Source organism: Apis laboriosa, unplaced genomic scaffold (genome assembly GCF_014066325.1).
Source record: "Apis laboriosa isolate Shangri-la unplaced genomic scaffold, ASM1406632v1 scaffold50_cov145, whole genome shotgun sequence".
NCBI classification, from domain to species: domain Eukaryota; kingdom Metazoa; phylum Arthropoda; class Insecta; order Hymenoptera; family Apidae; genus Apis; species Apis laboriosa.
This window is the reverse complement of record NW_025223540.1, coordinates 815,885-830,351: the sequence shown is the minus strand read 5'-3', so window position 1 is coordinate 830,351 and position 14,467 is coordinate 815,885. Positions and strand designations below refer to the sequence as shown.

The window sequence follows — 14,467 nt, the reverse complement described above, 5'->3', positions numbered from 1 at the left end:
TTTTTTTTTTTTTTTTTTTTTTTCATTTTATAACTCTCGTACGAGTATTTCTTTTATTGTTTCCTTCTTCCTTCGATACATTGATTGCGATAATTTCCAATAATCGCAAAATGAATTTTATATTTTCTTTTTCTGTTTATTCAATTTTAGCGATCGACGAATCGTTTATTTTTTAAATTCGAATTCCGCGAAATTATTATCGCGAGAAGCCTTTTCAAAATGTTTTCGTTACTCTTTTTTTTTTTTTTTTCGTTTGTATCGTTTCCATGTACATATTCGTATGTATGCATAGCGTGAATCCTCGGTGCAATCTCTCTCTTTCCCTACGCTTCCCATCGAAAGAATTTAGGTAGTAGAAGAAATCAAGAAGCGAAGGAACACGAAAGCGAAAAAAAAAAAAAAAGGGAACGAAGAAACGAAACGATTTTACGAGAAATTTCATTATCGAACGTTTTGCGTTTTCTTTCTTTCCTTTTTTCTTCTTTTCTCCCGCGTTTTCATTAGCGAAGCATCTTTTATGTACATAAGATAGAGATATGTTTTTTTTTTTTTTTAAAAAGTTGCATTTGTTGCGTCGAATGGGAAAGTGCAATGGAGGAACTGTGACGAAGAAGAAAAAGAAGAAAAAAGAGAGAAAAAAAAAAGGAAAAGGAAGAAGAAAAACAGGAAGAAGACGTGGACGAGGAAAAAGAAAAAAAAAAAAAAATAGCAAAAGAGATGCGTTGTGTCGAAGTCACGNAAAAAAAAAAAAAAAATAAGAAAAAGAAGAGGGAATGAAACTGTGTATGTATGTATGTGTGTGTACGTGTGCGCAAAACTAAATGAAACCATTAAAAGAAATATTTTTCTTTCTTTTCTTTTTGCCACTATATTTTTCTCTCTCTCTTTCTCTCTCTTTCTTCCTTTTCCATTATTTTTCCATTATTTTCTTCTGTGTCTCCATTTCCACGTTTATTATTCTTCTCGATAACCCTGACTGAAGCGACCACAATGATGCCTGTACAGCGTAAGAGCGTAAGATTTAAAAAGCTTGTAACACGCGTCGACCGATAAACGTGCCATAACGACATCATGCCAATATTAACGATAATACGATACTTTTTTACAATTACGATCCGTTTCGAACAGCAAAAGAAAAGGCTCTGTCAGTCAGTGTAACGAACGATTATTTGTGCGTTCACCACGGGCCTGCACGCCTCTCTGCTTCTTTTGCCGCGTTTTTTACCTCGGCCACCGGTTTCTTCTCTCCCTTCATTGCCTCGTTCCCTCTCGATCGCGAGACACCATTGCACGCGATCCTCGCATTCTAACGTCACGAATCCCAAAGGTTCTTCGAGATCCAACCGTCTTCCCCTCCTCGATAAACCAATAAACGTTGGTCTAAGTGAGGTCCTAGTAGGGGCTGAGTCCAAGTTTAACAGAAAATGACTGCTGACAGAAAGTGTTCGAGCATCCTTTATAGAGTCCTTTATAGATAAATTTACGTCTTTCGATTTCGATTTCGATGAAATTTTCAGCATAAAATAACAAAGTTTTTATTTTCTTCCGGTTAATTGAATTTTTTTCAAAAATTTTATTTTCACGCGTAATAATAAACTTGTCGAGACAATTCAAGTAGTTCGATTCGATTTTAAAATAGTTATTATATTTTAAAGGATGATGGAATACTTTTTGCCAAGAATTGTACTTGGACGAATCACGAGGAATCTTTTTATACCTTCGATTATACTTATTATTTAACCCTTTGCGGTCGTAATGATTTGTGGCATGGATGATTGGTTATAAAATTGCATTGCGATGAAATCAATTTTTAATTTTTTCAAGATATCTTTATTATAATTTCTTTATAATTTCTTTTTTTCTTTTTGAATTAAATAATTGCACGTAGAATTGGATCAATTATTATATTCGAAAATTTGATCGATTAAATTGTAAATTTTATTTAAATTTATTTTATTTAAATAAGATGCGATTTCTCATTCAAATAATAGAAATTCACATTCATATAAATGATGAATTCAATTGACAGAAGTTCAATCAATCGTGGACTAACTGAAATTTCGTTCCAATAAATGGAGTTCAGATAAATGAAGTACGATTGCATTATATTCTATTATCAATAGAATGTGTACTTTGCCACATATTTCGATCGCAAAGAATTTAAAACTCTCATTAGCAAATATTCAATCGGTACTTAATCTATCCTAATTTTCAGAAATAGAAAACTTCCTCATTTTCCTCAAAATTTTCAAAAATTTTTATCACTTTCGATATTCTTTTTTATCCACAATTTCAATATCTCCAATTTTCCCTTCAATTCCTCAATCCTCTCCAAAAATTTTTAAAAATATTTCTAATTTTTCCAAAAATCTTGATTTTTATCTCGAAGATCTTCAATATAAAAAAAAAAAAAAAAAAAAAAAGGAAAGAAAAAAAATCACACGTGCGAGAGAGAAATGTAAAAGCGAAAGCTAAAGAACAACAATGAGAATCGTATCGGATCGAGAGCCGATCGAGGCGTCAAACGAGCGGGCAAGGACGATCAGCGGTTCACGGAACGAGCGCGAGAAAAAGAGAGAAAGATAATGAGAGCGAGCGAGAGAAGGAGGAGTACCACCGATTGTACTGACAGACGTTAGCCACAAAGACTCGTTAAGCCGTGCGATGTATTATTCCGTGAGTGTATGTATGTATGTGTGTGTGTATTGCGTGCGTGAGCGCATGCGCGTGTGCATGCGATACGATGACTTGTGTATCCGAGTTGCGGGGGCAGAGAATATCGTACGATGAAACGATACTCGACTCTATACCAGAATAGACATATGAACGAATGCATTTAAACGCATTTCCTTCGCACGTGGTTGTTGCATCGAGTTTGTTCGTTAGAGAAAGAAAATTATTCCACGAGCAAGAAAGTCGTCCCGACTACCGTTCCAATCGAGAATTCGTCGATTCGTTCTCCCGTATAACGTGATTCTTCCCTGGTGATATATCTTAAATCTTCGAAAAGAATCACTGTATATATACGATACACTGTATACGATTCCAAGATTCAAGTTTTATTCTTGATACGAAAACGGATTCTTCTTAACGGGAGTCGGGACGATGATTTTTCTTTTCTTTTCTTTTCTTTTTTTTTCTTTCACCGAGTCAGTTCGTTCGTTCGTTCTGCCCGTGACACTCGGCGTTAATTCACTTTGCGAGGAACGAGACGACGTCACGAGGGTCCGTCGTGGCCCCCACGAGTGGTCAAGGACGAGGAAGCTATTCCTCCTTTGTGTGATACTTTTTAAGAAAGGAAGAAAAATGGAAGAGAGAGAGAGAGAAAGAGAGAGAGAGGGAGGGAGGGAAGACAGACACGCCTTTGTACGCGTTCTTGCGATTGGAACGAAAGCAAATATTCTTTCGTCGACGAAAGAACGATCGCAGGCGTGGAATAGCTTCCGGGATCCGCTTGTAAACACGGCCTATAGACCGCGTGAGACGTCAGTACGTAGAGTCACTCGGGAACGCCCTGGCCGTGGCCGATCACGAACCGTGCTTTTTCTTCGAGCTTTCACGAGAGAAGAGAAGAGAAAGGAGAGAGGAGAGATCCCGCCGCGGTTAGGCTCGTCTCGCTTCAAGGAGTGCTTGTAACATATTGTAAAGTATCACCGACAGTTTCTCAGCTGCGTTGTACAGTGTTTTCTAAGTATCTAGTTTATATAGCGTGTAATTGAAGAGGATACATTGTATTTACACTAAATAAGTGATCTGTATCAAATTCATTCTCGTATAGCCTGTACTCCTACTCATTGTAGATGCTAAAAGTGATTTGTGTCATAAAGAAACCTATAAATAAAATTAGCAATTTGAGAATGTTGTCGACCGCGTGGATTCATTGACTGTTTCACCTCTGCTTGCCCGTTCTTTGCACGGAAATCAATACGGCCGTTCGGATAGAAATAATTGATGATTATTAATTATTACGTGGTTACAAAGTTTCTTGTAATTGCAATTAACTCGACTCGTTTTCGTTCGTTGAACGACTCGATCGATCTTTGGACGAAGAACGGTTTAACACGTGACAGGGTAAATTTTTTGCTACGATTGTAGAGAGATTAATCCCCCATCTCTTGGAAGTCGCATAAGCCGACAGTTTCTAGATCTCGAGCTGCGATCAGAGTACTTTTTCCCCCGATTATTATATTATAGAAACGATTCGTGGGAAATTCAGGAGAGAGAAAAGCGAAGAAAATGGAATGAAAATTTAAAGAATAAAAAGTACTAGTCTTGTGAGAATGTCTTTGTCTTTTCTTTAATATACTCATCCGACCCAACTCATCATCATCGTTGTCAATTAAATCAATCGAACACAATATAAATTTAATCTATACATATATACAACGAAATATACATACATGTATATTTCAAACATATTTCGTTTCATATACGTAATTCGAAGTAACGTTAAAACTTTATAATATATAACGTGAAATTTTTTTTTTTTTTATATCTAAGGGAAAAAAAAAGACAAAAAAATCAGATAATCTTTACTTTTATTGTATGCATTTCGGCGGACAACCGGTCTTCGCATCCGAGAAAAAGTACAAGCTCAACACGTTCACGGCGTTCAACGTGTACACGTTCGGTGTCTTTAGATTGCAATTAGTCACGAACATCTTGGCCATCTTCATGATGTTCTCGCACTTCATAACGCATGCCGCGCCATCGAAACTAGGCCTCCCTTGATCGTTCCTCGCGCAAGGATCGAACAGATAAAATTTCCCGTAATGCTGCATCACGGCGACCGCCATATTCGTTGTGTGAAGAATCCCGGCGCAGTTCGAGCGGAAGAACATGGTTAACGATTCCGACAAGTCGAACGCGTGAAGCAAACCAGCCGTGGTATGATTGTGAACGTGTATAGTGGCCCTGAAGTCGCCAACGATGAAGACTGTTAACAATTCGCTTGGTGACAAATTCCTGTTCCCGGGCCGAGTCGCCCTTACGCTGTCCGAGTGTAGAAAATCCCCGTATCTGAGGATAGCGTCGATCAATTCGGGCGTCCAGGTGGAAGGTACGTGGAGAAGGCCGACCACAATCCCAACAGCCGCGATCGCCGTGCTCTGGAAACCTCTCGTTTCCGCGCGCCAGATCCGATGGTGCATGTGCAGGGTGCCAAGAAGTATGCTAAGCTCCTCGTCCACGATATTGTAATCGGTGACCGTCTCCACGTCCAACGTGGTGTTCCTCTTCATGGACATTACCGGGATCAGGGGGGTGGTGCAATCGAAGTACGATCTGAAACCGGCTGGACACGGCAGAGGCTCGATCATGGCGGTCTTGATGATGACTCTGCAGATCTCGTAGCGGCCGTACTTGTCCTGCTCGTCTATGTTCGCGAACATAACCTCGTAGAGGGGCTCGAGGCAGGCGAACCACATGACGCAAGAGGTGCCGTAGAAATCTGGCAAGCCTTGGTCGCTTCGCGCGCGGGGATCGTACATGAAGTAGACGCCCATGTCCTTCCAGATGGCAACTGCTCCCCGATCGGTGACCAAAATCCCCGCCCGATTCTTCTCGAAGAACTGTGGGACACCCTGCTCGAGGAGAATAGGTGGCGGTGGCGGGGCTCGAACCCTAAGAACTCTCCTGGCCCTGGTCCTCCTCCTGTCCACCGTTCGTTTCGTCGGCTTCCTCACCTTCTTCTTGTCCTCGGGATCGGGCGGCGGCATCGCGACTATACCCGCCACCGTGGCCAACTCTATATCGGCTGTCAGGATATTAACACCCACGTAGAACACCCTGATGATGTCTTTCGGCTTGACATGGACCAGGGTTGGCTTCGCCTTTTGCGTCTCCCTGTGGACATTGATACCGATCGCCAGTATCTCGTCCATGGTCTTCTTCGTCCAAGTGACAGGGTTCTTCACCACGGACATGCCGAGGGCTACCACGCAATTCGCCGCTCCCTGCTTGTTTCGCAACTGTTCCGGGAATATCTCGTCACCCTGGTGGTAGCTGCCCCTTAAAATTGCCCTCGCCTCGCCCCGGACCCTCCTGTACGCGTTCAAGGGAGGCAAGTTGGAGGGGCGCACGGCCGAACTCGGGTCGAACTTCCACGGAGGAAGCTTGTTCCAATTGACCACGTCGATGGCGATCATCTCGTAATCCCCCTCCGTGCCGAGGAAATTTTTAAGGTAATCGATGAAAGTCGTGATGTTGATGAAACGTAACACCTTCGGTTTCACTATCTTCACATCGTTGGACGTGGTCACCCAATCGGGTATCAAGGCGTAGTAATCGTTAAAGGACTTCCAAATAGCTATGTTCCTGTTCTTGGCTACGGTCAACGCCCCCGAATTGTATCTCGAGAAGAAGTTGATTATACCCGTCTTCAGATCTTGAACCTTGGGCGGTTTGGCTGTCAGGCTTCCGGCCTCCACGCAGTCCTTGATACTCAAGTTGATCCGACGACTCGAGAGGAAAAATTCCGTCATTATGTCGTTGATCCTAAGCACGGCGCCCTGCCCGAGCCTGTCCACGCACTTCGAGTGCAATTTGTCACCTGTCACTATCACCTCGTCGAGGACAGCTTGCGTCCAATACCTTGGCTCGTACACCTTGGCGAACACTATGGCCATCACAGCAATGGCGGCAGTTTGATTGTTTCGATTCGCTTTCTCGAATTTCACATCGTCCATGGCGATCGTGCCGTCTATGCTCCACACGCCTTCGGTCATCTTGGGGAAGTGATACCAGAGATTGTCCCCGGAAGTAGGTTTCGCTGGCCGTTCCTCCTCGGCCACACGCGTCTCGTACGCGTTGTCCATGGTGACAACGTCGATCACGAAATCCTCGCCTGTGGCGACCGCTTGGATAGCAGCGGCCAATGACGCGATGTCGGTGAACCACATCACCGCGGCCGCTCCGTCTTTCTCCCTCGGCTCTCCCCTCGTATCCCTCCCCTTAGGATCCATCGTGAAGAACGCCTCGCCCTCTCTCCAGAAAGGCATTATCACGTGATTCTGTCTGAATATACCCATGGAATTCGTCTCGAAAAACGTTTCCAACGCCGATGCCAAGTCGGCCGTCTTCCCGGACGTCGTCTCCTCCTCGAGGGTAACGTACATTCGATTCACCCCGACCGCGAAATCCTCGCTAATCTCACTTGGAAGAAGATACGTCCTCGGCGATTCCTCCTCCTCCTCGGGAAGATTCTCCAAATTGTCCATAGTTATTTTGTCGCCTATCTTAAGTATATCGTCGACCACCTCCCTGTACCACAAGTGGGGATTGTACAATTTGGTCATACCCAATGTCGCCAAAGCGCTTCCGGATTGCTGCTTGTCCCTGCTGTGCCTCTTGAATATCACCTCGTTAGCCTGGTTGAAGCTGCCCAATAAAATGGCGCCCGTATCGCCCATGTTGAGATAATTGTTCAAGTCGGGTTTCACGGGGATTTGCTTGTCCGCCTCGATCTCCTCCTCGGTCATCTCGGAACCGATCGAGACCACTTTCATGTTATGGATCGAGAACTCGTTGCCTGTTTCCGGATCCTGGCCGGCATTCGTTTCGATTATTTTCGCCAGGACGGACAGATCCAATGTCCTGATGACGCAGGCCACGTTTTCTGCTTCCTCCTCCTCTTCTATCGACCAAAGCCCCTGCCTGTTTCGAGGGTTGGGATCGAAGCAATAATACGTTGTTTGAACGAAAATTTCGTCCTTCTGTTTCACTTCCTCGTCCACTTTCCACACAGCCACTGCCAAATTCTTCACATCCACGATACCGTACTGATGCTCCTCGAAGAAACGTTTCAAAGCGTCGTTCAAATTCGGCACGTCGCTATTAGGAGGGGAAGTCAGATCCCCGATGACGGTGCCCTCCTCCACGTCGATCTTCACCTTCCTGTTTTTAAAGTAAAGGTTCTTCTTCAAGTTCGATACGAAAAAATATCTCTCCACGTCCTCGCCCACCTCCACAATCGGATTACACCAATTGTAGTAAACGTCTCCCTCTCGGACTATCGTGTCGACAGTGTCGTTGATCCACTTTTGAGGGGGTGTTTCTTTTGCACTGATGAGCGCTATCACCGGCATGGCCAATCCCTGAATACCTCGGCTCTCGTCCTCGAATTCCTCGTCCTCGTTCGATATGGTCCCTTGAAGAACCCACGTTTCACCCGCGGTTCCCGGCTGAAAATCGTGCCACGCCCTCGTCCCGGGAATATCGTCCGGGATCGTGATGTGCCTGATGGTGAAACGATCGTTCTTCTTCTGTTGTTCCACGTTCTTCACGAATAACGCGGCCAACGCGTCAGTGGTGGGGAATCTTATCACGCAACAATTACCCTTCTTTCTCTCAGAATCTTCCGCCTTTGCGCCTCTTGCCGCCTTCTCCTCTCGTATCCTGGTTCCTATGGAATCGCACTGGCGGGGATCGAACATGTAGAAGTAATCGTCCTGGCTCCATATCGCGACAGACATGGAGGAAGACTCGATCACCCCCTCGGTGTTAACCAGGAAGAATTCCTCCAACGCTTGCTTCAGATTCAACACCGTTGGAATTTTGGACGAGAGGGTGCCAGTTACCGTGATTAGATCCACGTCTATGACTATCTTCCTACCCTCCACATCGATTTTCGTGTCGTTCAAATCGGGGGCGGTCATGTTCTTCATCATCGGCTTGGCGGACTTCACCTCGGCGTACACGGCATCCCCCAACGCCAATATTTCGTCCAATTTCGGCCTCAACCAAGTTTTCACAGGGTGGACCTTTTTCATCGCGATAGCCATCACGCAATTGGCAACATTTTGGGCCCCTTTCCCCTTGTACATCTCGCTGTGCTCGTGGGTCAACCCGTGAAGGATCGCCATGTTGCCGGGAAGCTCCCTGAACGTGGACGGCACGTTCACGTGCATATCCTCGTATGTGTAACCGGTGTCGAATTTGTTCTGATCGACCAGTGGATCGGTGGCGAAACGTTTGTCGATGCTGAAATTCGAGATGGTGATCGCCAACGGTTCCTTGTGAATCCTGGCCTGCATGATGGTTTTTATTTTGTCCCCCTTCGGCACAGGTTTCGTACAGTCCATCTTGTTCTCGTCGATGTCGACGGGGTTGATGGATCTCAGCACGTTTCTGTCCACGTGCAGCCGCGTTGGGCTCGGTAAACGATCAAAGTATCCGCGGCCCACCTCGTTCACCCTCAACACCGTCACCTTGTCGATACAATATCTGGAATCGTACTTCGGGTCCATGTTCTTGAGAAAGTGGTCGCGGATGTCGTTCAAACATTTGAATCTCATCACGCAGGCAACGCCCTCCGGATGGCGAATGCCCTCTTCGTCGCAGGGTGCAGGGTCGAAGAAGAGGAAACCGATTTCGGGGTGTCGCCACATAGCCATAGAGGTTCCTTGGGCTGTGATCACACCGGCATCGTTGTTCTTGAAGAATTTTTCCAACCCGTCGGCAAAGTCCGGGCAACCTACCGTTTCGCTGAACAGATTCCCGTAGATTCCCGTTTCCTCGACGCAAACTAAAATTTTGTAATTGGCGATGTAGAATTCTGGATGGACCAGGCTGCTCTTCATGTACTCGTTCTCTTTCACTTGATTCCTCGTCACGCTTGTGCGGAACACTTTGTCGCCGTATTCTAATATTTGATCGACGTATTCTTTCATCCATTCCTTCGGCTCAAAGAGACGACCGTAGACGATTGCTACGATCGATGCAGGGGCGGCTTGTCGGCCACGGCTTCTGTACTTGAAGTGTTTATCGGTCATCGCGTACGAGCCGCGAAGAATAGCCGAATTCGGTGTTAAAACGCGGAATCGATGCCATCGTTTCCCCAATTCGTATCGTTTTTTCTTCCTAGGTTGGGCATCACCCTCGCCAGATGTACCTGGAACACCTGCGATGCCCGTTTTCCTCTCTGCATCCGTCATGTTGATTTTTTTGGATTTACGTTATTACTTGGAAAAACAATCTTTATCTTATTTTTCGTAAAAAATATTTACTATATATATATATATAGTACTTCCCTATGAACAAGCTCTCTACGTTTTAGTTAACCAATTCATGATTAAAAATCGAAAAAGAATGGTACTTGCCTGTACCAATTTAAATAAAAAAATCGATTTCAATATGAATTTCGAAGAATACTCATCTTTAACGAATCAAGGTGTATCGACGAACGTGGAAGGTTTTTTGTAAACTTTTACTTGCAAATTTTCCTTATACATGTCTGAAAAATATCGTAGATTACTATCACGAAGATTGTCAATGATGAAATGGGACGAGAATCAAAGCTGATATCGATACAATAACGTGAAATTGAATTTTCGAAGTATATAGGGGTTAAAAGATAAAAAATCAAGGGATAATTTATTATTTTTTTATTGTAATCCTCTTTAACTATTCGACAATCTCGTATCAAGAATACCTTTTCGACGTAAGTTTCAACAATATGATTTATATGTCACTCGTAAATATAAAATTTATGTATATAACATATTATATACATACCTGGTAAATATGTATGTAAGTATATATTTGATGTATAAAGATATTATATTAACAAAAATCACGAAAAATTATGAAATTAAGATATCCGGATTAAATGTGTTAAATTTGATGCAGAAAAATAAATAAATGAATATATAGATTAAATATTCCATTTATTATGAAAATTGAAAATAATTCAACTTGTCAGATAAGTATTTTTTGTAATAAAATTTTGTTTATAAATAGAATGAGAAAAGTAGATAAATCTGTTATAATAATTCTGATAGTAGTAATAAATTTTTTTTTTTTATCAAGCAATAAAATATAATGATGCCTTTAATTTATACACGCACAAAGAAAAATTATTTATTTAAAAAAAAACACGTGATAAATGTATTTTCGATCAAAATGAAATATAGTAAAAAAATGCAAAAAAATAACAGTTGCAAAGTATATACCTAAACTTTATTACATCAACATATGAAAAAACGTAATAAATATTATAAATATAGAATACAATATAAAGTAAAATTGAATACAACTTGCTTTCGTTTTACTTGATACGTAGACTCGTTTCTTTTCTTATTAAACAATTTTGAAGACTTAATAATAATAATAATAATAATAATAATAATAATAATAATAATAATAAAGATAATAAGAGTATATAATAATAATTATCATAATAATAATAATAATATATATATATATATTTTTTTTATTATGTACATATGATCTACGGATCATGGATAACGGAAACCAAGGTTGTATGCGTATCAGACACAGTCGTTGAATAATTGCAGATAGAATACGATCGTATCGATATCTTGTATAGGCACAGAGAAAGAAAAAGAAACACGAATAAATCGCCAGTCATTGAAGAAGCCTATTTAATTGTTAAAAAATTCGTTTAACGTTTCCATTAAAACGGTTAACAAAATGTCATTTTGATTCATTTATCCTATTGAAAATATTCGGATCATAATGACAGGCAGAAGCTTTCTCTTCAGCTATTATTTTTATATTTACAACATATATTTATAATATATATATATATATATGCTTAACTAATAAGATTATTATAACAAGTTACCAAAAAATATCTACACAGTAAAAATATATATATATATATATGTATATACATATATAAACACACATACACAGTATGTCGCTCGCTCGCGCATGCGCACGCGTACATACATATGCCACGGCTGCTTCTTTCTCTTTTTATATATTTCTTCTTTTTCTCTCTTTTTATTTAGCATATTGTTCGAAACAACAATTTAAATTTTGAATTATCCCATGTATTATTCTATCTTTCTCTTCATAAACATTAACGAGGCCTATTTGTTTGCTTTGTTTTTACATTTGTCATGTGTGCGTGTAAGATAAACTATTTTCTCACGCGAGTTTGTCTACATATAAACGCATCTACAAACACGTGCATCATGGAGCACGTTATAACGCGCGGCATGCGTACACTTGATGGCTCATATTTTTTTTTTGGCTGATTCGATCGCGTTTAATAATATCATTCTGGCAGATCGTGACGCTGTTACTTTACTGTTCTAACTTGGACTGACATCGCTTTCTCTAAACGATTTCAATAGTAATTCTCTAAATCCATAGTATTGATCTATGCAAGCTTCTTTCTTTATATCATCTATACATCAGTTTTTAAACGTGTCCGCCCAAAAAAGAACAACGACAAAATATTTTGCAAACATATATGTGCATATAGACACAGTCGCACGTGCGATAATCAATATTTGTGATTTCTCACAATAATTACACGCTACGTGGTCTCCATGTTACGAATCGATTCAGTGGCTCGTATATATTTTTACATGCGTTCAAAAAATAAATATGTATATCTCTTTTTCTTTGCTGTTGTTGTTGTTTTTGCTAAATAAAAAAACCATTGAATATTGCATCACTTCAAAATATCGCTACGAACCACATTTAATCTTATTAAAATATATATGTGTATTCAATACACGCACCTATACGAGCCTTTTAACCCTCTATGGTTTAATTTATGTCGTCAATGTTATTATCTCTCATTTAATCTTTAAAAAAACACAAGATTTGTCAATTAAATCGACTTTCTCTGAGGATCAATTGTTACAATGTTGTTAACGACCGGAAGTAGATCAGAATATTTTATAAGCTTAATTTAAATAAAGGAAGCAGACCATAGAGAGTTAAGAACAAATATTAATAATTATAATGGATACGTCATATAAATCGTTTCACTATAATTTCGTTCCACGATCAAGAATTTACGACGACGAATCTGTTTTTTTTTTTTTTTTTTTTTTTTTTTTCATTATCATCACAGACGGAAAGAGACTTAATTACACGTAGTAATAAGAGCCAACAAATTTCATTCAATTTATCCCGCTGCGACCATTCTTTCTTCGCTTGGTCGCGAATGTCTCTTTTTTTTCTTCTTGCGTCGTCAAATTCGTTCGACCGCGCGCATGTCGAAAAAAAAAAGATATTTAAAATAGGATCATCGACCGTATCGTTATATTTGCATCCACTCCAAAACGAACATGCATTATTTGAATGTAGACATCTCGTATAACGAATAACGAGGATTATACACGAGGAGTATTAACAATAAATCGTATGTGCATAAGACAACAAATCGCCGGCAATGTTACTTAAACTATTCACAGACTTTGTAAGCTTAACGCTTTCTATCGCAACAAAAAATAATTTCCAATTTTTTTTTTCTTTTATCTTTCAATTATTTCTCAATCTTTTTTGAATAATTGAGAATTTATATATAAAACATTTTTCCTTTACACTCTTTCATTGTAGAGATTCTATGATTTTGTGCTATTTACCTTGAAGAAATATTATAATGAAATTAAAAATTGCTCTGACGACTAAATCGGAGCAAGAATCATATAAGGAATTACTAATGCGAATTTACAAGATGGCAGAAGAACAAAATAAAATCGTGCAAAAAATGAACTATTAGAGAACATTCTTTGAAAGATTTTATTTTATAAGATTTCTTCTGAGGTTTTATTAGCATCAACACGAGTTTTTTTTTTAAATGATTTAATATCATTCACGCGTACGTGACAACATCTGGTATGTGATTGTAAAGACGACCTTATTCCGAGGAATTACGAATTTCATTGACATGCACACCGTAATACACTTGGTTTCTCAATCGTGTGATCGCAGATAAATTTCATCAATCGAAGAGAACACATTGCGATGCCAAAGCGCCAATAAAGACGCTTAAAATCATGATCTAAAAAATAGAGCAAAAACCTGAACATTTGAGAGCTTTTTAATATAATATGGCTATACGAGTATTCTATTGTCATCACGAAAAAAATTACTCACGATCGCTACTCGAAAAGTAGTACATTTTCCGACTACTCTTTGTATTTGGTCCCACGAAATTGCACGATCATTGGTTGAATTTTAAAACTATGCCAATCTTTCACTAACTGCTTCTGCGATAAAAAATATTCATTTAAAAAAAAGGCTCCAATTTCGAGGGAAAATTGACATGAAAAATTATAAAGTAGAAAACGAACAATAATTGACCGATTTAACAATTCGAAAATTGCGATTCGATTGACTTTCATCGGAATAAGGCATACCGCCGTGTAGTAAATATAAAGAACATCGTTTTGGTTATTTGGAAGTTGAAAGATTAGAACGTATTTCGAACAGATTAATCAGAGGAAAGTCTCGCGGCAATCAAAAATTCACTATTTTTTTTATTTTTTACCTTATTTTTATCGAAGCAACACCCTTTTTCTTTTTTTTTTCTTTTTCTTTTTTTCATTTTTTAATTTTCCAATACGTATCGTTGTTCAAATGAAAAAGATTACAAAAAAATTCGCCTCTTGCTTGTTAATGCTACGTTCAACAAGACAGTTTTTACATTACTACACTTAACCGAATTACGGTACGGTAGCATAATTCCTTTCTTTTTTTTTTT

The 14,467-nt window shown here is 39.9% G+C and overlaps 2 protein-coding genes across 13 annotated transcripts in view; both read right to left on the bottom strand.

Moving 5' to 3' along the window:
- Positions 1–4,538: 4,538 nt before the first annotated feature.
- On the bottom strand, positions 4,539–9,932 carry LOC122717438. The gene has a single exon (XM_043941492.1). It carries the CDS (start codon positions 9,930–9,932, stop codon positions 4,539–4,541), a length of 5,394 nt encoding a protein of 1,797 aa, XP_043797427.1.
- Positions 9,933–11,363: 1,431 nt separating this feature from the next.
- The window catches only part of LOC122717449 (phosphatidylcholine:ceramide cholinephosphotransferase 2-like), a 26,310-nt gene continuing 23,206 nt past the window's right edge, over positions 11,364–14,467 (bottom strand). For 9 of the 12 annotated variants that reach the window (XM_043941518.1, XM_043941515.1, XM_043941516.1 and 6 more), the window contains exon 6: positions 11,364–14,467. This exon is cut by the window's right edge and continues 756 nt beyond it. The gene's annotated coding sequence lies outside the window, so the exon portion shown is untranslated. The other 3 variants (XR_006347212.1, XR_006347210.1, XR_006347211.1) reach the window with 3 other exon arrangements.

Bases quoted from the DNA above. Each gene is read 5' to 3' on its own strand.
- LOC122717438 (XM_043941492.1), bottom strand. From the start codon at position 9,932: ATGACGGATGCAGAGAGGAAAACGGGCATCGCAGGTGTTCCAGGTACA.